Source organism: Crinia signifera, chromosome 12 (genome assembly GCF_055691185.1).
Source record: "Crinia signifera chromosome 12, ASM5569118v1, whole genome shotgun sequence".
Taxonomy (NCBI): domain Eukaryota; kingdom Metazoa; phylum Chordata; class Amphibia; order Anura; family Myobatrachidae; genus Crinia; species Crinia signifera.
In genome coordinates this window covers 15,567,654-15,593,996 of record NC_139228.1, presented here as the reverse complement: position 1 = coordinate 15,593,996, position 26,343 = coordinate 15,567,654, and the positions used below count along the sequence as shown (strand labels likewise).

The 26,343-nt window shown below is 48.9% G+C and overlaps 2 protein-coding genes across 5 annotated transcripts in view; one reads left to right on the top strand and one right to left on the bottom strand.

The window, feature by feature from the left end:
• Positions 1-10,341, bottom strand: part of ADAMTSL4 (ADAMTS like 4) — a 190,146-nt gene extending 179,805 nt beyond the window's left edge. For 3 of the 4 annotated variants that reach the window (XM_083167073.1, XM_083167067.1, XM_083167068.1), the window contains exon 1: positions 10,148-10,185. In XM_083167073.1, the coding sequence (XP_083023199.1) occupies positions 10,148-10,170 (23 nt within the window). In that variant the 5' untranslated portion in view covers positions 10,171-10,185. Of the gene's footprint in view, positions 1-10,147; positions 10,186-10,252 lie in introns of those variants that run through there. The other variant, XM_083167072.1, reaches the window with a different exon arrangement.
• A 9,428-nt stretch (positions 10,342-19,769) lies between these two features.
• The window catches only part of POLR3GL (RNA polymerase III subunit GL), a 154,046-nt gene continuing 147,472 nt past the window's right edge, over positions 19,770-26,343 (top strand). The window contains exons 1-2 of the mRNA XM_083167066.1: positions 19,770-19,906; positions 21,252-21,311. The gene's annotated coding sequence lies outside the window, so the exon portion shown is untranslated. The remainder of the gene's footprint in view (positions 19,907-21,251; positions 21,312-26,343) is intronic.

Genomic DNA, 26,343 nt, shown 5'->3' with positions numbered 1-26,343 from the left:
TCAGATTGGACCTGCATTTGGCCCCATCCAATCAAAGCTGGATCATCCCCTTGATTCCGTCTATAATGTGTATATGCAACAGATTGTGTAGCACTGGGTCTGTAATCAGGAACAGGGATATTATAGCAAGCACTAAATGTACTAAACAGCGGTTTTGTAAAACCAAAATCTTGTTGCATTTTCTGTGGTGGTTTCAAAACCACAAAATCAACCAAATGGAAAACACCAGGTGCTATGCTGACACTTCTGAAGAGCACAGAGCCAAATCAATGCATTTATACAGAAAAAGGTCCAATTTGAGCCTGTGAAAGTACATTTCCAAAGAAGAATCCTTTCAAAATGTAGAACTGTGATTGGAAATGAGCAAAGATGGTGATTGTTACACTAGGTACCAGCTCGTCAAAATGACAGAACAGTGCTGCTCTGCAGAGTAAGGTTATAAGTGAGTGATACTCTGCAGAATAAGTTTATAAGGGAGTGATACTCTGCCGAATAAAATCTAATCTTTATTAAGCCCAGCCATTTCTCATCCTAACCTTCTGTTTATGCTCACTTCTACCCCTTCTATGTCACTCCTGTGTATCTGCCCCTCTCCTTTAGAATGTGAGCTCTCATGAGCAGGGCCCTCTCTCCTCATGTACTTTTCTTAGAATATATATATATATGTCACCCTGATAATTGCTTCAGTGTCCTGTCCCCTGGCGCAACTGTCTTTCTTTACTATGCACTGGTCCTAAATTGCCTTGTACTGTAAGCCGTTTTTTTGCTCCTTTATGTATTATTCCGTGCTGAGGAACCCTTGTGGTGCCATATAAATAGACAATAATAATAATGCTACGCATGAATGGAGCAACACCTGAATTGCTAGATGGGCTCCCTTGACCACTAGGGGCCGCCAGCAACCAAAACACTTGAATACACCCCCATAAAGGTGAGGAGCAGCGTTTACCTATTAATATACAGGATGGGCAAATTGTATGCCCCAAAGTCACAGCAAGTTACCTCATAAAATGAATAAGCAAGACACATGATGTAAATAGAGGGTGGGCATCAAGCAATGTGGATTGTTCTTCCCAGATGAGCACACAACAACGACACGCATTAGTGTCTGACTTGTACTTGGCTCTATCAGGCCGTCGGTTCCTGATTCCGCCATCCCCTCGCTACAGGCGTCCTCCTGCAAATCCCTGCTTCCTGTTCTAATATCCCAATGACACTTTGTGAGGCCTATTAAAGCCAGATAACCCTTTTTGATTCTCTGCCACACAGCAGCCCAATGACATTAGATAAGATTATCCCCCAAGAAACGTTGCCTTACAGATAGCGCGGCTTAAATTAGACCATGGCTCGGCCGTCCCCATTGTTAGGCCGGCTCGTATCAGAGTTGGGCCGTTTTTCAAGTGATGTGATGTCTGAGCGCGCTCTGGCCGCCTCCGCCAGGGGCTTTTTCTTAATCTTTCTGGTGCGGGAACTCAGACAGCACAAACAGGTCATTAGTGTACAGTGTGTCCAGGGAGTAACCTCCGTAACTGCTCCCCACTGACACTTCGCCAAAGTCACCTTTCAACATGGACACGTTTGTATTTATCTTAAGCAGTTTCCTTTCAAACTCTTCTATATCCCTCTATATTTTTCAAGGCCCCACTTTACTTTTATGCAAATAATGTTACTTCAAATATTTGTAGTCTAATTATTATCCCAGAGTGCACTGTACTAGTCCTCCAAATGTGCATACTGTACTGTATACAATGGAATTGTAGACCCCACAAGAAAATGCTTTTTATTTTTAAACATGCTTTTATACTTCAAAATCTCCATCTGAAAAGCTGTGTAGGGTGCATAGCATAACTACCAACTGTCACAGTTCCAGCAGGACAGTCCCGATACTCAGATGCTGTCTGACCAGCAGGCTGTAGTGAAACGCGTTGGTTTGTTATGCATTGGCTAAGGTTGAAATGCGTTGTTGTGTTATATGTTGGCTTAGGTTGAAATGCGTTTTCGTGTTATATGTTGGCTTGGGCTGAAACGCGTTGGTGTTATGCATTGCCAAAGGTTAAACATTGGCATGAGTTGAAACACGATGTTGTGTTATATGTTGACTTGGGATGAAACGCGTTGGTTTGTTATGCATTGGCTAAATGAAATGCATTGCTGTGTTATACATTGGCTTGGGCTGAAACGCATTGGTTTTTGTGCACTGGCTTAGTTTGAAATGCGTTGCTGTGTTATACATTGGCTTGGACTGAAATGCGTTGGGTTGTTATACTTTGGTTTGAAATGTATTGGTGTATTATACTTCGGTTGTTATACATTCTGGGAGAGTAGGCAGTAAGCAGAGCTGTACACGACTTCTCCGCTTTATCTTTCTCCAATACTTGATACATAACAATGTAAGGTACTTGTGTATTATCACGGCGCCCAAGTTCCCTACGTACGGCACTGTAGGAAAATCGCATCGCACCGCATGGGCCATTGTAACGGCCGTGCGATGCTATGTAATTTATTCACTGCTCTCTTAGCCCCGGGGGATCGCATCGCACCTCCCGCATATATAGGGTGTACGATGGCATTACATTACCTATACAATTATATCATTGTATGCATTGTATGACATACAATGAGGTTTTAGGCACCCCCCACCCCGAAGCGTGGCGAGCGCAGCGGAACGTGTCCTCTGACCTTTTCATACCCCTACTATTGATTTTATATAGTGTGGTGAGCGCAGCGAGCCACTGAGCCGGAAGCGTGGCGACCGCAGCGAGCTCTGCAAGGGGACGCGGATTACTTTACATGTATTCCGCATCCCCTCGCGGGGCTCGCCACACTTCGGGCTCGGTGGCTCGCTGCACTCGCCATACTATATAAAATCAACTCCACGCCGACGTGGATAGTAGGGGTATGAAAAGGTCGGAGGACGCGTTCCGCCGCCGCTCCCACACTTCGTGGTGGCGTGGATAGTGGGGGGGGGGGTGCCTAAAACCTACTTGTATGTCATTATCGTATACCTAATGGCATTGTACACCCTATACACTATAAATAAAAGAGCACTGAATGCATTACATAGGCAAATCGCATCGCATTTGGCCCATGCGATGCGATTTCCCTACGCAGAATAGCCAACTAAGCAAATAGCTTAGTGAGCGCCGTGATAATACACACAAGTACCCAATGTAACATTGCTAAGAAGCCCGGGGACACATTGAGACATGGATGACCCAGTCAGAGGCTGCTTATCAGAAGCAAATAGGTACTTGTGTTTCTGAAGTTACTACATAAGAATTCTAGTACGTTGCAGTCACCGTACCACCCTGAAGGTCAGACAAGGGAATGATACGTTCTATCACCGTGGCATCAAACTTTGCCCACAGGGTGGCTTCTGTGGACATCCGGCGTTCAGGGACCATCTACAGATAAACAGTCCCAATTCCTTTTTGCTTTCCATCCAGTTTCACAATTTTCTGGCAAGAAGGATGGGTTCAGCCAGCAGTCACATTGAGAACATTATCTGTCGCCTCTCTCCACTGTATTTATTATGGGACAATTTTATTTTAAGCCAAAATGATCTGAGATGCCGCTTATTAATAGTAAGTTGTTAAATTATTAATAGTTATTGCTGACAAAACATGTACATTACAGATCAGAAGTTGCTGCTATATGAAGATATTAATGTAGCTATAAATACATACACTGGCCATGTGCCAATATTTGTTATTATCACACCTCTATGACCCTGAACATATTACAGAGTTTCATTCATCTGCTATGTGCACTGTGCCTTGCATTTTGGGCTGACTTTGTTAAATGTCACTGGCCACAACCTTTATGTATAGGTCCTCACCCTTCTTAATACCAACTGCCCCGACCTCTGTGTGTAGGTCCTCACCCTTTTGCCTTATCACCTGCCACGACCTCTAGGTGTAGGTCTTCCCTCTGATTCACACCGCCTGCCCTGACCTCCTGGTGTAGGTCATCCCTCTGATTCACATCACCCTGACCTCTGATTGTAGCTCCTCTCTCTTCTTCATACCACCTGTCCTGACTCGAGTGTAGCCCCTCCCCCTTCTTCATAACACCGGCCCTGACCTGAGTGTAGCCCCTCCCCCTTCTTCATACCACCTGTCCTGACCTCTGAGTGTAGCTTCTTACCCTTCTTCATAACACCTGCCCTGACCTCTGAGTGTAGCTCCTCCCCCTTCTTCATACCTGACCTCTGAGTGTAATGTAGGTCCACACCTTCTACATACCACCTGCATGACCTGTTGTGGTTGTACTGTGTACAGATGTGTAGGACGCAGCATATAGGCAAATCTCTGCATTGGTTATAGGTCGACCCTACTCCACGCTTGATATTGGGGTAAGCTCAGGAACATACGCAATATTACTTGCTTTATGCCACCAGCCTCTGACCATGGTGTATTAGTCCCAGACCCGCAGCAAGGGCATCAAGCTCAGTTGCAATTACCAGCAATAGCAGCTCACCCCACTCGCTTCAACTGAATTGACCCCATTGTTTCCTTAATCCCCCCCCCTCACATTTTTGATGTGTCTTTTTGTCAGGTCGTTGGCAGGAAAGAATGGCAGTCAGGTAGCTATTATCTTGCTGCACTGTTAAGGTGCAGGGCCGCCATCAGGGGGGTGCTGTGGGCACAGCTGGCCCGGGACCGTCCTCTCTGACAGAGAGGGAAGGGCCCAGGCCCCTCACTCTGCCCACAGCATCCTCCCACTGCCTCCATTGAGCTGCTGTTGCGCCCGCTGAAGCTCCGTTCTCATTCGCTCCAGAGGCTGGCGGCTATTTAAAATGCGGCACCGTTTGGTGAGTGAACCAACCAGAGCTCACGTACTGGCAGCCACTCTGATTGACTGCCAAGCCATGAACCTCGATTGGCTCACAAGTCGGCACCATATTTTAGCAGTGGGACCAGAAGAGCCAGGCGGCAAGTGAAGGGAGGCCCGGACTAGAAATCAGTCCCAGGCCCCAAAATTTCTAGTGGCAGCCCTGGTGAAGTGCACTCCCCTTCATTATGCTGGTTTTCCCCTACTGGAGGTGGCAGCTCCACACCAGGTGGTTATCTTAACTTTCTTGGCTTGGCCACGTCTCCGGTACCAAGGCCCCACATTTAGCTCTCATCAGCCTCTAGGGCAGGGCTGGGCAACACCGGCCCTCCAGATGTTAGTGAACTACACATCCCAGGATGCTTTGCATCAGTTTTGCTATGTGGCCATGCTGAAACTGATGCAAGGCATGCTGGGATGTGTAGTTCATCAACATCTGGAGGGCCGGTGTTGCCCAGCCCTGCTCTAGGGTGTTTAGGAATCGCCGGCTTAAATAATTGGAGATTAAGAGATGCTCTATGCCCTTCCCGGTATTATATTCTTACAGTATAAGAGCCTAAAGTGCAGGAAGATATTTAACAGAATGAATAAAACAAGCAGCAAGAAATGTTCAGCGTGGATTATGCCACGTATATCCTGATCGGCCTAGATTAGCCTGACATTTGTGTACAGCGCCAAATGAGACATGCTCTGAGTGCTGTTCTGGGGTGGTTCCCCTGGTGGGATCTACAATGGGAACACCGAGTGCAGGGCGAGAGTCCGGCTTTACACTTGTAGGTCATCGGTATTTTCGTCTTTTGGATTTTTTTTGTGTGACATTGTTGTTCTAGGAGTCAGCAAAACTTCCAAATTGGCTGTGGAATGTTCTAATTAAATATAGTATCCTCATCAGGATTCCCCCAGCTACACAGCAGTGTGTATTGATAGTCACCCATAGCAACTTCATGCACACGTGACCACAAACCCCTCCCCTTGTGTTCAACCATTCAGCTGAATGGGTAAGTGCTGAGGTACCCACTTACAGTGCCCATGCACCCAATCTACCCAGTGATATCTTCGGGAAGATGGTGCCCATACTTTGAAAGCAAAGACTCTGGCACTGAAACAAAGTCTTTGCACTGTAGTGCCATCTTCTTGAATATCACCGGGAAGATGGAGCCGGGCCGGAGACACCAGCTTCTCGCAAGCAAAGTAGGAAGGGATGTATGGCAGAGTATAGGTACACAGATGTGAATGCCCTAAGCCCCCGTTTATTAGGTGATAATGTGATTGTACAACACATTCACTTTACAATTATGTGCATAACAGACTCTCAACACGAAGCGAAGATTCCAGGTCACCATCTGTATGTGAGAAGCGGCACTAGCATCCTGCTGGTAACTATCGGGTATTCTCTGAGTTGTGTCGCTCTAACACGGTGCCGCTCATGCACAGAAGTAATGTCAGTGGCCATCATGGTAAGGGATCGAAGCACCCTGAAGCAGCCAATGTGGTGCTATGCCCAGCAGCGCTGTCCAGCTTCAACAAAAATATACGTTTTTGTGGCAAAAAAATATCTCCACGGAAACAGGTTATTTTACAGTGCAGGTGGCGCCAATGAGCTGTAACCTGTAGGACACCGCTGGATTAGTCGGCCTTGCCCTTAAGTCATCAGATATGTAGACAGGTCCGGGTCTGGTTCACTTTTCTGCTTCCAGCTAAAAGCACAGGACAGAACACTTTTTCTGTTCCAAATGTTTCCATCATTGGCTCGTGTTATTTCTTTGAGGCGCTCAGCGTGCTGTCAAACCGTGACATAGAACAGCGCTACCAGTATTTATTGTGAAAACAAGTGTCACGTAATGCACTTTTCATCCAGCTTTATTGCTCTGTGTAATCAAGGGCCCATTTCTTTCCTGCCGCCTCAAAACAAATAAAGCTCCGTAACTCCGTTCTATGAGGTAATGTACACTTGTTTCCCACCGCTGGACCGTCTATCACTGGGAACGCAACCCTCGTGGTGAGCGTTGCCTGACAGCACCTGTTTTAATCAATATTTCTGCCACCTTGCGTGTAAGGCGAGAGGATTGAATGTGTCATCTGCCTAAAAAACTGATTTATTTGTCAGTGAAATTCCTGGGATGCTTAAAACATACCGCAAGAAAAAAAAGAAGGTTCTATTTCAAATGACCAATAATGAAATCCAGATCTTATTCTAAAAGTAATTGGCGGCTGTACAATTTAATTCCTAGGGATGGCGGCGGGGGGGGGGGGGGGGGGGGGGTTTAACTACCCACGCGTGCATGTTAACGGAAAATGAGTTGCACGCTCGAATAGTCACAGGTGCAATAGGAGAGGTTACATTAGGTCTGCACGTCCCTGGCAAAATCCACAAATGTCTCTACCAAAGCCGGTGCAAGGAGCCCGTGGCAAAACTTCAGCTTGTTACTCTCGCCACCACACACACACCGATACTGACTTACCAGAACCTCAGGGGAACGCGTGGAGGTGGCGTCTTGGAGGTTCAACACCTGCCGTTAGCATTTCCGTTCATCGAGGATGCCTCTCTCAGAGTCATGCTTAATTTTGTAATAGTTAGGGATGCCCCCCAGATTATGGAGCCCCTACACAGCTACCTAAATGCGGCCTGGTTCTCTACGGCAACCTACAATGGAATGGGTGCCAGATTTATGGACATTTTCCATGGGAGATCTAGCAGAGTAGGTCCAAATGGCTATTGCAGAGGGCTTCATTGTTTTATGATGGATGAAGGAACAAAGCTGTGCCCATAAAATTATGTAGAAAAACTGTGCGTGTATATAAATATATAATACTGACAAAACCCTGTCGACCTTAATTGGTCAACCTAATGTATGTTGACCTTCAGCTGACCTATGACCCATACTTCCGCCTCCCTCTTGATAAAAGTCACCTACGGAGCTCAGCCTAGGGATGGACATCGATGGTCGATGTTTCGGAAACATCGATGTTTTTCTTTCGATGTTAGTGTTTTTACCATTTAATGGTGACCTTCCGATATTTGTCACCATCGAATGCTAATCATTCGATGGTGTACCGATGGTGGCTTATTTTTTGTAATTCCCAAAAGCTATGCCTCCCCTGGCTGCTGTGTCTGTGTCAGGGAAACTTCCTAGGTTCGTTGGAGGCTGTCTGACTTTCTCTCTGCTTCCCTCCCTCTCCCTCTCTATGGTTGCTGTAGCTGCTAGGCAACAGGGCCCACTGCTAGTTCTGATTGGCTCTCCCTGACTCAGAGAGCCAATCAGAGCACAAACCTCACCCTGCAGCACCAGTCACTCAAACAGCAGCAAATTTCACAGACACACTGAGCTCTGGAGGATTCAGAGAGGAGGAGAAGTCACTGAATGTTATACCAGCTCAGGCAAGCTACAATAATAATAATAATAGGTACACAATACAACTAGCTACAGATATTTGTGAATGTCAGTCACATACAACACTCATTAATATCAGGGTTGCCGACCCTCCCGGAATTTCCGGGAGTCTCCCGAAAATCGGGGACCCCCTCCCGGCCCCCGGAAGGGTGGGCAACCCTCCCGGATTCAGGGGGGACCCCCGCCGACCCCCGGCATTAAAATGCCGCAATCCTCGGGTCTCAGAGGAGGGGGCGGAGCTAAAACGGCACAATCGCGTCATTTTAGCCCCGCCCCCTCCACGGAGATATGTGAATTTGATGCATTACCAGCATGGGGGCAGGGCTTAGTGATGTCACACGTAAGCCCCGCCCCCTGAGCGGCTTCTGAAACTCTCCTCTCCGGGCTTCTCCCGGAGAGGAGAATCTTAAAGTCGGCAACCCTGATTAATATACTGCATTAGTATTACCAGGCAGCAACCACTATATGATCATCAGTGAAGTGTTGGTCAGAGATTGTCTGTTTCTGTCAATATAGTTAGATAGTGAGGAGGAACAATATACACAGTCCTGGGGTACCAGTGGAATGAACCAAGATAAAGGTGCCCATAGACGCCACAGATCCTGTGACGTCTCGCAGCAGTGTACGGACACAGGACAGCCTGCAGGCTGCAGGGACCTTCCCGGCGGCAGGAACGCATGCGATCCGTTGTGATAGATTGCATGCATCCCTGCTTCCCACCCGCCTCACCGCCAGGAATAACGGGTGGACGGCCTGCCGGTCTGAGCACCTGGTCGGGTCCGATGCGCACGGGACCCAACAGCATGTCAGGGAGAGGCGATTTGGTCCGATTTAAGGGGTCGATTGGTCGCAATTGGCCACAATCGGACCAAATCGCCTCAGTGTAGGGGCACCTTAACTGTTTTTATATATAGTGAACTATTTTTTATATTACGTGACCTTGGCGCTAGCGATTGGTCGCTCAGTGACCGAATTGCTGGTTATCAGTATTTTACTGGGGACCAGTGATTCTAGCAAGTTCCTGCGACCAGCGACCGTCGCTGGGCTGCGGTGGGAGCGCACACACGGCGAAGGTCGCTAGGTATCACCGGCAATATGGTCACTGAGCGACCATATAGCTGACGATGGAAGCTAGAATCGCCTAGTGTGTAGCATTATAGTGGTGCCCCCACAGATCCTGGCACCCTAGGCAGCTGCCTAATGGTAGAGCTGGCCCTGCTCTTTGCAATATTTATCTCACCATATAAATGATGTGATGACCACTATACCGTCATCTCCCTTATTTGTGTGTGTGTGTGTGTGTGTAGTTACACTTGCCTTAATAAATAGACATTTTCCTATCTGGAAAAATAGTGAAACCTAAAACGAGTTAGTTTACAATTTATCTAATTTTATTACATTTTGATTACTTGCTGTTAAAGTGTTAATAATGTGTACAAAATTATTATACTACTTCATCATTGGGCATTGTGTGAATATTATATATGTATATTATACACACAATGTCCAGTGATAAAGCAATATGTTGCTCAGAGCCTGGGCCCTGCCACCAAACTCAATTACTACCTTACAAATGGCAATACAGGCTTTTGCGCATGCACTAGTCATATAACTAGTTTTCACCATCGAATACTTTTGATTCGATGGTTAGTTACCATCGCATCGAAAGTTTCAATGGTGGAAGCACTGCCATCATTTGATGGTTGGCTTCCGATGTCCATCCCTAGCTCAGCCTGGCTATAAGAGGCCTTCTCCTGACTGAAAGCTTTGGGTTATGCTTATTGTATACGTGTAATAAAGGTTTACGGCAACCTTCTACGTCATTAACAATCCCCAGCCACTATATGGTACAAGGTCAGAAGCTGGGGACTCCTGGGTTAGCATACAGCACTGCTGCTTCAGAGAATTAAATATAAACTTACATAATGCAGATAACTGCTACCATACCCAGGCCCAGCAACAGGGGTGTGCTCAAAGGGGACCGCTATCCAGGGCCCCAAGGTTCAGAGGGGGGCCCCAACACTCACAGATTCAGGCAGGAACATGAAGTAGTGTCCAGTTGGGAGTTGGGACAAGGAGCCGGAGGGTCAGAGTCATCATCATCACACTGCTGTACTGGCAAAAAAACTCCCATGAGGCTGTGCTGAAGAGTGAGAGGAGCATGTGCTGAGCTCTGATTAGAGGAGCCTGTCACATGCTCCTTTGACCCGTGGAGAGAGCTGCAGCAGCAGCCTCGTGGGAGTGACATCGATCGCACTGACGCTCGACTGATGCAGGTCTGAGGCTGCTGCCTGGGTAGTTACTAATTCCTGCTGTGACTACATGGTGCCATTATGTGAGGGCACTAGCATATGGCATAGTGTCAATTTCTGCAGTGGGTGTGTAGAGGGGTGCTGCAGACCAGTGCGTGTGTATGGGGGGGTGGATGTGCTTCAGTGTGTATGTGACGTGTGTAGAGGGATGCTGCAGTGTGTGTGTGTGTGTAGAGGGGTGCTGGAGTGTGTGTGTGTAGAGGGGTGCTGGTGTGTGTGTGTGTGTGTGTGTGTGTGTGTGTGTGTGTGTGAGGAGCGGCGGCTGCAGTGTGTGTGTGAGGAGCATGGAGGCGCTGCGTCTGCAGTGTAGGGATGGACATCGATGGTCGATGTTTCGGAAACATCGATGTTTTTCTTTCGATGTTAGTGTTTTTACCATTTAATGGTGACCTTCCGATGTTTGTCACCATCGAATGCTAATCATTCGATGGTGTACCGATGGTGGCTTATTTTTTGTAATTCCCAAAAGCTATGCCTCCCCTGGCTGCTGTGTCTGTGTCAGGGAAACTTCCTAGGTTCGTTGGAGGCTGTCTGACTTTCTCTCTGCTTCCCTCCCTCTCCCTCTCTATGGTTGCTGTAGCTGCTAGGCAACAGGGCCCACTGCTAGTTCTAATTGGCTCTTCCTGACTCAGAGAGCCAATCAGAGCACATACCTCACCCTCCAGCACCAGTCACTCAAACAGCAGCAAATTTCACAGACACACTGAGCTCTGGAGGATTCAGAGAGGAGGAGACAGTGACGTCACTGAATGTTATACCAGCTCAGGCAAGCTACAATAATAATAATAGGTACACAATACAACTAGCTACAGATATTTGTGAATGTCAGTCACATACAACACTCATTAATATACTGCATTAGTATTACCAGGCAGCAACCACTATATCATCATCAGTGAAGTGTTGGTCAGAGATTGTCTGTTTCTGTGAATATAGTGAGATAGTGAGGAACAATATACACAGTCCTGGGGTACCAGTGGAATGAACCAAGATAAAGGTGCCCATACACTGCTGTGACGTCTCGCAGCAGTGTACGGACACAGGACAGCCTGCAGGCTGCAGGGACCGTCCCGGCGGCAGGAACGCATGCGATCCGTTGTGATAGATTGCATGCATCCCTGCTTCCCACTCGCCTCACCGCCAGGAGGAACGGGTGGCTGCCTGCCGGTCTGAGCACCTGGTCGGGTCCGATGCGCACGGGACCCAACAGCATGTCAGGGAGAGGCGATTTGGTCCGATTTAAGGGGTCGATTGGTCGCAATTGGCCACAATCGGACCAAATCGAATCAGTGTAGGGGCACCTTAACTGTTTTTATATATAGTGAACTATTTTTTATATTACGTGACCTTGTCGCTAGCGATTGGTCGCTCAGTGACCGAATTGCTGGTTATCAGTATTTTACTGGGGACCAGTGATTCTAGCAAGTTCCTGTGACCAGCGACCGTCGCTGGGCTGCGGTGGGAGCGCACACACGGCGAAGGTCGCTAGGTATCACCGGCAATATGGTCACTGAGCGACCATATAGCTGACGATGGAAGCTAGAATCGCCTAGTGTGTAGCATTATAGTGGTGCCCCCACAGATCCTGGCACCCTAGGCAGCTGCCTAATGGTAGAGCCAGCCCTGCTCATTGCAATATTTATCTCACCATATAAATGATGTGACCACTATACCGTCATCTCCCTTATTTGTGTGTGTGTGTGTGTAGTTACACTTGCCTTAATAAATAGACATTTTCCTATCTGGAAAAACAGTGAAACCTAAAACGAGTTAGTTTACAATTTATCTAATTTTATTACATTTTGATTACTTGCTGTTAAAGTGTTAATAATGAGTACAAAATTATTATACTACTTCATCATTGGGCATTGTGTGAATATTATATATGTATATTATACACACAATGTCCAATGATAAAGTAATATGTTGCTCAGAGCCTGGGCCCTGCCACCAAACTCAATTACTACCTTACAAATGGCAATACAGGCTTTTGCGCATTTACTAGTCATATAACTAGTTTTCACCATCGAATACTTTTGATTCGATGGTTAGTTACCATCGCATCGAAAGTTTCAATGGTGGAAGCACTGCCATCATTTGATGGTTGGCTTCCGATGTCCATCCCTACTGCAGTGTGTGGGAGGAGGGGCTGCACTGCACTGTGTGGGAGGAGCATGGAGGAGCTGCTGTGTGTGTGTAGAGGGGTGCTGCAGTGAGTGTGTGTGTGGGAGGAGCGGTTGCAGTGTGTGTGGGAGGAGCATGGAGGAGCTGCAGTGTGTGTGTGTAGAGGGGTGCTGCAGTGTGTGTGTATGGGGTGGGGGGGTGCTGCAGTGTGTGTGTATGTATGTGACGTGTGTGTAGAGGGATGCTGCAGTTTGTGTGTGTGTGTGGGAGAAGGGGCAGTGTGTAGGTGGATTCTGTAGTGTGTGAGGGAGGAGCATTGAGGAGCTGCAGCGTGTTTGTGAGTAGACAGGTGCTGCAGTGTGTGTGGGAGGAGAATGGAGGGGTGCTGCAGTGAGACATCGGAAGCCCACCAACACATGATGCCTGGCAGTGAACATCTGATCTTTCGATAGGATGGTCACCAACCATTGTATCAAAGGAATTTGTTAGAAGAAAATTTTATTTGATTGGCACATGCAAAAAAAAAAATTTTTTTTTTGCGCTTGTGCAAACATCTTCAGTGTGGTCACACATAATCAGAAGTATAGGGAGGAGGGGGGGGGGGGGCAGGACCTAGTCACAGGGATGTTGCTGTATAAAACCACCTGTATGCCCCAATTCCTGCCATGTTACCACCTGTATGTCCCCATTCCTGCCATGGTACCTCCTGTTTGTCCCCATTCCTGCCTTGGTACCTCCTGTATGTCCCCATTCCTGCCTTGGTACCACCTGTATGTCCCCATTCCTGCCATGGTACCTCCTGTATGTCCCCATTCCTGCCGTGGTACCTCCTGTATGTCCCCATTCCTGCCGTGGTACCTCCTGTATGTCCCCATTCCTGCCGTGGTACCTCCTGTATGTCCCCATTCCTGCCGTGGTACCTCCTGTATGTCCCCATTCCTGCCGTGGTACCTCCTGTATGTCCCCATTCCTGCCATGGTACCTCCTGTATGTCCCCATTCCTGCCGTGGTACCTCCTGTATGTCCCCATTCCTGCCGTGGTACCTCCTGTATGTCCCCATTCCTGCCGTGGTACCTCCTGTATGTCCCCATTCCTGCCGTGGTACCTCCTGTATGTCCCCATTCCTGCCTTGGTACCTCCTGTATGTCCCCATTCCTGCCGTGGTACCCCTTGTATGTTCCCCATTCCTGCCGTGGTACCTCCTGTATGTCCCCATTCCTGCCTTGGTACCTCCTGTATGTCCCCATTCCTGCCGTGGTACCTCCTGTATGTCCCCATTCCTGCCGTGGTACCTCCTGTATGTCCCCATTCCTGCCGTGGTACCTCCTGTATGTCCCCCATTCCTGCCGTGGTACCTCCTGTATGTCCCCATTCCTGCCGTGGTACCCCTTGTATGTTCCCCATTCCTGCCGTGGTACCTCCTGTATGTCCCCATTCCTGCCTTGGTACCACCTGTATGTCCCCATTCCTGCCGTGGTACCTCCTGTATGTCCCCATTCCTGCCATGTTACCACCTGAATGTCCCCATTCCTGCCGTGGTACCCCTTGTATGTTCCCCATTCCTGCCTTGGTACCCCTTGTATGTTCCCCCATTCCTGCCGTGGTACCCCTTGTATGTTCCCCATTCCTGCCGTGGTACCCCTTGTATGTTCCCCATTCCTGCCGTGGTACCCCTTGTATGTTCCCCATTCCTGCCGTGGTACCCCTTGTATGTTCCCCATTCCTGCCATGGTACCCCTTGTATGTTCCCCATTCCTGCCGTGGTACCTCCTGTATGTCCCCATTCCTGCCGTGGTACCTCCTGTACGTCCCCCATTCCTGCCGTGGTACCTCCTGTATGTCCCCATTCTTGCCGTGGTACCCCTTGTATGTTCCCCATTCCTGCCGTGGTACCTCCTGTATGTCCCCATTCCTGCCGTGGTACCTCCTGTATGTCCCCATTCCTGCCGTGGTACCCCTTGTATGTCCCCCATTCCTGCCGTGGTGCCACCTTTGACATGCCCGTGCTACATGCGGCATCGGAACACTTTCATTGTGTAAGTTCTTAGACACCTTTAGCACTCTAGAAGCCCGGGCTGGAGTCAGAGCCTGTTCCCCACAGAGCAGAGACTGGAAGTGAGCACTGTACAGCGTACCCACGCCAATGTTATTACAGGCAGGGAGATGTGTGCAGGCCTGCCAAAGCGGGGAGAACGGAGAACATTTACATTTCTGCAGGGAAATAAGGCCGAATGTTTATGCAGCTTAGCTGTTACTCGTCATGTTTTATAATGTGTTAAAGTTAGCGTCACCAGCCCTGGCCTATTCCCCCCCCCCCCCCCTCCCTTCATTATTTTCACGGGCTTACATGGATGTGCCATACATACGTTGTTACCCCTCCATCTTTTGTCTGCATTGTACATGGTGAGCCTTACCCCTAATTGTCTACTGCCCCGTCCCTTGATATGTGAGATATAGTGCTATATTTTCTTCAGATCCTCCTAATAATGGCATCTGTTTCTTTGGACCATCACCCTCTGCCTGGTGTATGGGCCTCATAAGACACCTCTCCAGCATATCAGGGCAGCACGGACGGTGTAATGGTTAGCATTACTGCTTTACAGCGCTGGGGTCATGGGTTTGATTCCCACCATGGCCCTAACTGTGTGGAGTTTGTATTGCATGGGTTTCTTCTGGGTGTGCCGGTTTCCTTCCACTATCCAAAAAATAGGCTGGCACAGACTCCATTGAGAGCTGCTCCTGGCGATAGAATCACCAATCGCCGATGTGCGCCATCTGACAGAAGAGGGTGTGTATGTGTGAGATGTTCGCACACTGCGTTCTGTCGGAGACCTCTGCCGGCTCCCTGCTTCTCCCCCTTAGCCCCCACTCGCCCTGCCCGTCTCCCTAAAGCGGAGACGGGCAGGGAATCAGCTCACCACCGCCATGGTGCCCGGGATACGCAAGCGTTTGAGATGCGCATCCCAGTCAGATGGAGCTCCTGTCCGCCAGCCTGGGCCAGTTCAGGAGATCTGGCGATAGTTCAGGCTGGCTGACAGGCGCGCCATCTGTAGGTTAACTGGCACCCAACAAAACGAACCCCAGCGCGTGCCTAGACGTGGTCCAAGTGGTTCTGCCGTCAAATTCTCTGGGAGAGATTAATAGGGGGCGATTTTTTTATTTTTTCCGCAAAAACGCCAGTTTTCGTCATTTTCTGAAAATCGCATATTTTATAGGATGCGATTTGCCACGAATTTGCATCTCATTAAGTATGCGAATTCGCGGTAAAAATGCGATTTTAAAAAGTGCGATATGGTGCGATTTCTGATTTTTTCCGCATTCCGTTAAATCTCTCCTTATCTCTTATATATTTAGCCAGATCTGTCAATCACCTGCGTGTATAATGCTGGGCGGAGTTCCTGTGTGTATAACCCCCGGCCAGCGTTATACACACAACAGGTGACTGACAGATTCTGCCCCAGCAGCCCCGACCTTCGGCTTCCCCAGCAGCCGCTCCCCCCCCCCCCCTCATTACATAAAACCGCTATTACCCCGCCTACACATACCGTCAACATCCAATGTGGAGTGCGGACGACTTCCCTGTATCGCCCCGTCCTCGCCTGCCCTTTGCACCCACGCACCAGGACCTTCTGACTGGCGGCGAGTTCACCATGGTGCCGTGGCCGGGTACAGGAGCCTGGAGACAGATACCCGCCGTCACCCTCCCCCCGGACTGGCTGCTGCTGCACGCTGGCCATGGTACACATAGCAGCAGCAGCCGCCAGGCCGGGGGGAGGGTATCGGTGGGTATCTGTCTCCAGGCTCCTGAACCCGGCCACGGCACCACTGCATGAGGCGTCTCTGAGGGCACGGAGACAGCAGCTAACCACACTGTCTGTACCCCTCCCAGCCCCCACCCCCAGTAAGGAGCTGCACAAAGTTTGGGGGGAGTTGGCGTGTGTATGGGGCTGCACTGGGGTTTTGTGAAGGGAGGGGGGGGGGGGGTGCACACAGGGTTTATGAATGTATGTATGAGAGCCACAGGGTTTATGTATGATTAATGTATTATATGTTCAATTCTGATTAAACCCATGGTCACTTGCTGCTGCCAGCCCACCTCACACAGGACACAGCAGCGCCCCCTGCTGCGCGCCCCCCAAGTCACTGCCACTAATCCCACAACCACCTCACCCACCCTCAAGTCATAGCCATAGATCCCTTGCTGCTTCCTCCCAACTCACAGCCGCTAATCCCCCACTACAAACTGCCCGCCAACAACTAGCCCCCCAGGCAAGGTGAATGTCACACAGGCATGTAACCACTGCATGCTATGTAATAGTCATTACAGTCTACAACGTAATATGTAATGCCTATTGCAGTGTGCCGCATAATATGTCATGGACATTATATTGTGACTTAATATGTCATGGCCATTACGGTGTGTTTTATCTCCTATACCACCCTCTCCCACCCACAGCACCCTCACCAACCCATGCCACCACTGCGCCCAACCGCAAAACCATGCAATAAATGTCTTCACAAGTTATGGGGGCGGAGCCCCTTACAACTATGTGAAGAGCGCCCGTAGTCTCTTATATATTTAGCCAGATCTGTCACTCATCCCACGATTCACGGCACTCCCCCTCCTGCGATTCTAGCCCCCGCGATTCTAGCCCCCCCCCCTGCGCTCCCCCTCCTGCCATTTGCGCCCCCCCCCCGCGCGATTCAGGGCACCCCCCGCTCCCCCCTCCAGCGATTTGCGGACCCCCTACCACGATTCACACGGACCCCCATGGCACCTCTCGCGCCCCCTCCCGTGATTCGCGACCCCCTGTGAAACACCCCCCCCCCGCGATTCACACAACCCTCCCGCGCCTCCTCCCGTGATTTGCAGACCCCCCTCCCGCGATTCGCAGACTCCCACGATTCACGCCCCCCTCCCGCAATTCACGGCACCCGCGATTCGCGGCCCCCCATAACCCCCCCTCCCGCGCCCCCCTCCCGCTATTCGCGGACCCCCGCCCCCCCCCTGTGCCCCCCCTCCCTTCATCCACGGCACCCCCCACGCCCCTCCCGCGATTCACGGACCCCCACAACCCCCCCTCCCGCAATTCACTGTCCCCCACAACCCCCCTCCCACAATTTACAGACCCCCCCTTCCAGCGATTCAAGGCCGCCCCCTCCCGCAATTTGCAGACCCTCTCCCGCTAATCGCAGATTCCCACACCCCCCCTCCCGCAATTTGCAGACCCCCCTGACCCCTTTCTGTCAATTCCCCCCCAGCAGACCCCTGCGACCCCGCTCCTGCATTTCGCATACCCCTGTGAGAATGGGGGATCCTGTACCGCCACAAGCAGGTGCCGCCCCTAGGTGGGAAATCCGGCCCTTGCTGCTGCGCTGCAGGTTCCCCCACTGCCAGAAGTGTCCCCACGGTCTTCTGCACCAGCGCCACAACTTTTATCAATGTCTTGCCCACATACCACTATTATACAGCCTCCTGCTCTCATGCACCCTCACTCCCTCCCAGTGGGAGGAGACGCTCACCCACTGCCGGGAGCTGCATACTGTCCCCCACCTTCCTCCAGTTCTAGGGATGCCCATCGACCATCAATGATTTCAAATCATCGATGGTTTATGGCCGATGTTGAATACTTTTGCCATCGATGTGGGAGGACCAGATGGTTTCCCTACATCAATGGCAAAGGAGAACCGATCAAGTTTCAATTTTTTTAAGGTGCTGGGACACGGATCATAGCTCCACCCACCCCCACCCCCCCCACCCGGAAGTCCCGCCACAGAGTTCTGATTGACCCACGGCCTATTCAGTCAGATATAATGGATGACCATCGATAGCTACAACAATCGATGGTTATCCAAGTAATATGTTACTACTATCGATGGCATGGTGCAAAATTGCCATCAATGCCAACCATCGATGGCGACTGCACCAATGCCCATCCCTACTCTGCAACAGCCAAAAACCTTTACTACCCCTCATGCCCACACACCTCTATCACTGCCCTGCCTCCTGTTCTCCTGCCCCGCAACTTCTGCCAGTGGGGACCCGCTCACCCTGTGTTGCCCACATTCCACTATCATGCTTTATCACCCAGCCTCCTGCTCTCATGCACCCTAACTTCCACCCAGTAGGAGGAGACACTGACTCAGGGGCACCGCCCTGTACTCCTGTGCTGCCACGCTGGACCCTCGCACACTGGCAGAAGCTGCACAGTGTCCCCCACCCTCCTCTTTAGTCCCCCTTATGCCCACACACCCCTATCACTACCCAGCCTCCTGTTTTCCTGTGTCGTGATCTCCGCCAGTGGGGAGCCGCTGATTTAAAAACACCCTACTATACTATTGCACACACACACCTAAACAACACGCACACCCCCCCCACACCCACAAATGGCACTGTACCCTCCACACTATCAATGTACATCTTACTCTGTAACCGCTTTTTAAATAAACAAAACAATACACACCCCCTTCCACATCATATGCTCTCTATTTAACACATTTCACCTATAACTCAAGTTGCAATACAGGCCATCTTTCATACAATTCTAACCATATTTCTCACAATACAAACGTTCACAAATCAAGGGGGCGCAGACCCTCACGATGGTGTGAAGAGCGCCCGTAGGGCGTGATGAATCACCTAGTGTTTCTATATCTTAGGCATCAAACTACTGTATCTCCTAGAAGACAGTCACCTACAGTAAGTAGGCGGTTATGGGTGGGAGATTTATAGTGCTTGAGCTATTGCTAGACCTTGGAATTACCAACATGCCGTGTTATGCAGGGGGAAATGTATCAAACCTCTTACAGGTTTGACTGGTTGCTATGGGAGACATCTAAACTTGTCCTCCTTAAAAAGGTTTGATCCATCTCTCCCCCTTGTCTTTGGTGTCTGAGACATTGGGTAAAATATTTTATCCTCTTTACACCTGCTGTAAGAGATAAAGTCAGATCGCTATTTTATCCATTGTGACATATATATATATATATATATATATATATATATATATATTATATATATGTACTAGGAAAGTGAATGAGCAATCCTGCATTTCTCATAGGACCTACTGTACATTCCGTTTGCAGAACTTTTGTAAGCCATCATCCAACATTACCTCATGTCGCCTTAGTACATACCTTCCTTCTTTAAAGAAAAAACAACAATGATTTGCGTGGTGAAGAAGTATCACAGCGACTCTTTCATCACAGAGGATCAATGACGTCTCTAGCGACTGTTTACCAAGGTGAAGTATTTACATGGCATTCTTTAGCCTATTAACCTGGAAGGAGTTGACTTGAAGAGGATGATGGACGGCATCAGCGAGAACACTTCTGTAGGGAAATAGCGCCTGAGCCATTATTGCTTCACTACCCGAGTGCTGTTCAGAAAGGTCAACTAGGCCATGCCTCCATACACTCCATCTATGTATTAATGGGTGCACGGGGTGGGGTGGGGGGGGACTGTTACCAAATGTGTATGGGTTCACCAACACATAAGGTCTCAGTGGAACAGTCCTGTGTGGTCGCATTGCTGCAGTTGCAGATGGGATGTTGCTATAGGCAACCAATCAGATTCTATCAAATCTATGCCAGGCAACGGTGAGATGCCAGAGTCAGTAATGGTTATGACTAGAAGGGGGGTTATGGCTCGGCACTGAGTGGGGAGGGATAGGGTTAGCCTGCGAGGGTTAATGTCAGGCATCAGGTAGGGATGGTCAGGCATCAGGTAGAGGGTAAGTGTAGCTACCAAGCACCTGTCTGGATTCTGATCATTGGGATGCCGCTGTGTTTTGACCACCATCGGTTTTGTATTGCAGCATTAGTAATATGGGACTTTATAGTGGGGTCCAGCCTGATTGCAGGGATTGCAACAAAGAGCCCAGCTCCCCCTAGTGGCTAATGTGCTCCACTCACCCTGCACTCCATAGAGATACACCACCGCTATTGATTATGGTATAGCGAATCTACATTTCTATATTGACCATGTTATTGTTGTCAACGATTAGTTGAACCCGTCTAACGAGACGCCTTAAGATTGCTGACCGTAAATTAGACGCCAGCATTAGAGTGACGGGAGCGTGGTTGACGGTCACACGGCCGACATAAGTTTTTTCACGTTTTTGTTGATGTTGAATGTTAGAGAGGTCCCCGCGGACACTGCGTATGTACAGATCCCACTAATTCTATGGGCACCTACTGCACAGATCCCCAGTGTCCCCTCGCATGGCTCGTTGCGCTCTGCACACTATTAAAATCTCACCCTATGTCCACCTGGAAAGTAAAGCAGGAACCAAGTCGACCTGTGACAGTCGGCATAACAAAAACTGTGAAAAAATCATGTCGACCACGTTACCGTTATTGAAGATCTAGACGCGCTCGTCAACTTTAGGCGTCTAATTAGACGGGTTCAACTAAGCAATGTCGATCTAACATGGCGGATCTAGACATCGTAGACCCGTCAACCGTATACCTGCTATTCAGCCTATTTTGGGATAGTGTAAAGGCTTCTTTAGAGTGAGCTCAGCAATGTAAGGGGTTAATAAGCATTTTCTTTGCCATATATTACACATTCCCTTTCCTTTGACACAGAGCCATTGTAATGTGACAGCAGAACAGGACGTATGGATCCAGCAGCGGAATAGTCAGTCGGTAAGTCCTATATACTCACCACCATGTCACAGGGATACGACTGAACGTGCATTGGGTACATCCGCCCTAAAACGGGGCCCGTATGTGGTTACAGTGTGTGGCTGTATTGCAGAAACCGTGCACACAAATGCAGTTGCTATGCTGGAATGCAGCAATGATTTGTGGGTGTGTGTTTTGTGTTCATAAGGGTGGATTATCGCGTGGTCCTCAAGGGCTGCTGCCATGGATCTCAGGCCAAGCGGTGGAACCTGGCCAAGCTGGGAGTCCAGATGTTGTCCAGGGGCCGGGCTGTTTCATACCAGAGAGGATCTTGCTGCTTTACAAGAGATGCACCATTGCTGCACTCCCAGAAATCAGGCACTGTGGTGGCATCACAGCTACGAAAGGAAGCAGATGGTATTTGTGTCATATGGTTATGATGTGCGCAGCTTAGGGTTAAACATATAGAAGGCCCTGTATTCAGAGGTGGCTTAATAACAAGGCAGCTGGGCAGTTGCCCAGGGGTCCCCACACAGAGCTTGATCACCAGCAGGGGGGAGGGGGGGGGGGGGGGTAATTGTATGCAGTACAACAGTGGTGTGGTAGAGGGGGTGGGGCCTAATTGTATGCTAGTTGTGCTGTTTTAGCGCCGCCCCTATGCAAATATTCCCAAGTCGTGTAGAGGGCGCAGGACCTAATGACGTACCGGCTCCACCTCTCCGAGCATCAGCATTCTATGATATACCGGGATACTGTACTATTCTCTTTATTCCTGAAGGACTTGTTTGCCCTTGTCCAAAACAGCTTATACATGAGACTAGTACATAACAGAACGGGTGATAATTTAGTGACCATAGCAAAGAAACAAATCCTATATCGTGTTCTTTATCTTACAACATTTAGCGCCTGATTCAGGGGTGGATGTAACGCAGTGCCGATGTTGGTGCAGTCGAGAGATTTGCCACTGCGCATGCGCAGATTTTCCTCGCAACTCCTACGGACCACACCTGAACCTGAGCATATGCGTGTGCCTACGGGATCGCAGGTATCAGGAAAGGAGTAGTCAGACTAGCGCACATTTGCATATTATTGCCGCGTGCATCTTACAATCAGTCCCTTATTTCGCCATGACACCAACAGAAAGCTCTATTTGTCAAAGTAAAAGTGGCTCGGCCGCCTAAGTACGTCCTGGGTCATTCATTCTGAGAGCATTCCACAATGCGTTGGAGAGCTGCATTGCCACTTGTTACTGAGGTGGTCTGTGCGGGGCCTGTCTGCTGCTCCCTCGTTAGGATAAGTGTTTTCTCTCTATGGCCTCCAAAAGGCTAAGTGAAATTCTTTAATAAGAAAAGGCCAGAGAAGCTGCACGGAGGGCCTTACAGTGACACTCTATCAGCAATACCCTGGGCTGAGTTCAGGCGCATTCACCTCCGAGGTCACCCAGTCACTCCGACAGGCAGCTGTTCTTAACACAACACTGGCGCCTTAATTGGGCCCATGAAAGAGCCTGTATCAAGTGTACAGTTTGGCCTCTCTGCCTCTTTGCTTACCTTCACTCTAAGGGCCTTTACACACATCTGCGCAGGGAAAATTGGTCAAATGCATGAAACTATTGAACTCCTAGTGTCCTCTGACACATGACGGATAGGCCATGCCATCTTAAACCTGAGATCCGTACAGTTTAGATTACCTGTTTGGCAGCAACTTTATGGCTGGGATTTTACGGCTCCGCCAAATTTTGCGGCTGTCCTAAATGAGGCCCGAGAGAGCAGCATAGGTGATTGTGGGGGTTATTCTGATTTACTCATAAAGGCACAATCACTCTCTAATGGACGAAACCATGTGCACTGCAGGTGGGGCTGATGTAACATGTGCAGAGAGAGTAACATTTGGGTGGGGGTGTACTTGAAATTGATATCTATATTGCAGTGTAAAAATAAAGCAGCCAGTATTTACCCTGCACAGAAACAATAAAACCACCCAAATCTAACTCTTTCTGCACGTTACATCAGCCCCACCTGCAGTGCACATGGTTTTATCCATTTGAGAAGGAATTTGCCTCTAAGAGTGAAATAGAATAAGGCCCTGTGTGTGTGTGTGTGTGTGTGTGTGTGTGTGTGATTCTGTTATGTATTACTTCCATACTTACCAGCTTTATTGGCCAATCTGGGTGAGTGATACTAAGTTCTCCAGAAATGGGGTAAGGGTAAAAACCACATGGGGAGGCTGTAATCTCCTCTTTCCCATGTCATTGGAAAAAGCTATCACAGGCATCCCCCCAGACAAGACCGGACACTACAAGCTCCGGAATGCAGAGTTTGATGTCCGGTTTGGCGTTCCGGGGTCTTGCCCGGGTCTGGTTTTTACTTAGTCCCCCCAAAAAACTGTCTGGCAGTGCCATGTATTACCTTTCAAAAATATTGCAGCTTAATATCCCATTGCGAAACGGCCATTTGTAAGTAGATGCCATAAAGTGTAGGCAAAAGCAGCCCAATATTCTAGAAAATGGTATAACGTTTGTGATTGTTATCTATAGGTTACATTACCACAACGTAATCCGTCTCTGTGGTCTCCGCTTCCCTGCAGTTCATGGTTTAGAAGGGAGAGATTATATTAATTTGTTACATTTTCTGGAGGATTTTTTTTCTTTTGAACTATCTTTATTGCACTGTGTTATGGATCTGATTTTGATCTTTTTATGTTGCTTGCAGATGGTTGCGACTTGTTGCTGGGTGACACCTATTATTGGCCTGTCACATCGTTTCGTACCGCATTTAATGCCTGTTGACACGAGAGCGCTGTAATCTCCCCCCTTTCAGTCTCTCTGTGATGTGCATGTTTTGCCTGGTCTTGCTGAGAGATGCTATTTGTACGCTTTCTTTTTAGGCATCTGAATTGGCTGAATGGTATGTTGTTGAGCCACCAGCACTTGTGTTAGAACATAGTGCGTTTATAAAATATTTTGGAGCTTATAAGTCTCTATGAACAGTATTTGTTTCCAAATACCAATTGTAGTGTTGTTGAGTAACACTCTGCTGAGTTTAAAATGGAGTCTGCCTTGCAATACCAGTGTCCTGAGATATAAGGCAGAACAGGGGCGCCATCAGGGTGGTGCTGTGGGTAAAGCTGTTCCGGGCCCGTCCTCTCTGGCCAGTATTCAATGAGAAAAATTTGCCTTGTTTTATGGCGAGTTTGTGCTGTTTTCACGTTGGAAGGAGCATTTTGCTCTCCAAAAGTGAACCACCCTATTCAATGTGATATTTTCGCCGTCTTTTTAAGTGATTTTCGCCGTGTCTCTCCGTGTAGCAATTCTCCATCTTTTCATGGAGAACTGGAATGTGAACTTTTAAACTAAAAGGTTGTTTTTTTTAATTTTGGTGTAAAAAAATCAGGATTTTTTTTCTGTGAAGGGGCATGTTATTTTTATTCATGTGCTTATAGCACATGAATATATATTTAATTAAAAAAATATATATATTTTTAATTTTTGTTTTTGTTTTACACAGAGCAGCCAGCAGGGGGCCGGAGCTCTCGAGCCGCTCATTAGATATTCATATATTCACTGCATCCGATCATTACATATGCACGATCGGGTGCAGTGAATACTGGGTCCCCCGCTGGCTATAGGGGGGGCAGCTTGTGCTGCCTGGGTCCCGGGGAGCCCACCTACCCTCCCCAAATGTTCTGGGGCAGCCAGGGAGACTTTAATCTCCCTGGCTGCCACCGTCCCCCGGCTCCCTGCCAGCTTCCTGCCGTGGACGCTCGTCCGCTGCAGGGGTTAAAACTCGCCGCGAGTGGCGGCGAGTCTTAACCACATTGAATAGTGGGAGCAGGAGTGGCAGCGAGCCCTCCGGAACAGGGCGAGTGCATGGCGAGAGAAAAAATCTCTCGCCATGCACGGAGAATATTTCACATTGAATACTGCCCTCTGACAGAGAGGGAAGGGCCCAGGCCACTCATTTTGCTCACCGCCCACCCCGAACCAAACGCAGGCTTCTTCACCTCCGGATGCTGGTGGACAATTAAAATGCGGCACTGGGTGGTGAGCCAATCAGAGCTTGGCTGCCGAGCTGCAAGCCTCGATCGACTTAGAAGTCGGCACCATATTTTAAATGACTGCCAGCATCCAGAGGTGAAGAAGCCTATGCTCCAAGCAGAGCCGGGCAGTAAGTGGGGGGAGGGGGGGGGGGCAGTCGGTAAGTGAGGAGGGGGGTGCCCGGACTAGAAATCAGTCCCGGGCCCCCCAATTTCTAGTGGTAGCCCTGAGGGCCTGCATAAAACATCTACGATGTTCTTAAATAAAGTACAATTATAGGAACAGCTGTGACAATGTTTCAGGCATTGTCCAGGTGGCAACATGACGGCTTTCACATCCTACCGAGTCTTCTGATTAGTCTATACTTCCCATGGGGTGTTTTTGATGTTCTCAGAGGTTCTGCGACTGTCTTGGTGTAGGTCTCTTGGGATTCCTAGGAGCGGGTTGGCTTGAACCATTGCTGGCTTCAGAAGTGGGGCGGCATCACAGTCCAAAATTGAATAAAGGGAGCTACACCCACTGTCATCCCAAAGACTGCTGGTCTGGACTCACTGGCAGTTGGGTATGGCTCCTTTATTTGAATTTTGGGCTGTGCTGCTGCCCCACCCCTGGAATCCACCACTGGTTGGTACTTTATTTCTGCCCACTCTCTACAGGGTTTGATAAATCTCCCCTTATATCTCTGTTGGGTTTCGAGTTCTGCTTGAGTTTCACTGAATTCTATTTACCATTAATTAGCATATTAGGGATTGCACATGGCCAAGTTGCTCATGGCAGCTAGTACTTAACCCCTTCCTGACACAGCATGTTTTTGCCTTCCTGACAGAGCCCTTTTTTTCAAATCTGACATGTATCACTTAAGTGGGGATAACTTTTTTTTGCTTTTACTTATCCCAGTGATTTTGAGATTGTTTTCTCGTGACACATTGTACTTCAAGTTAGTGGTAAATTTGGGTCGATACAGTCTGTGTTTTTTTGTGAAAAATACCAAAATGTCGTAAAAAAATGGAAAATTTA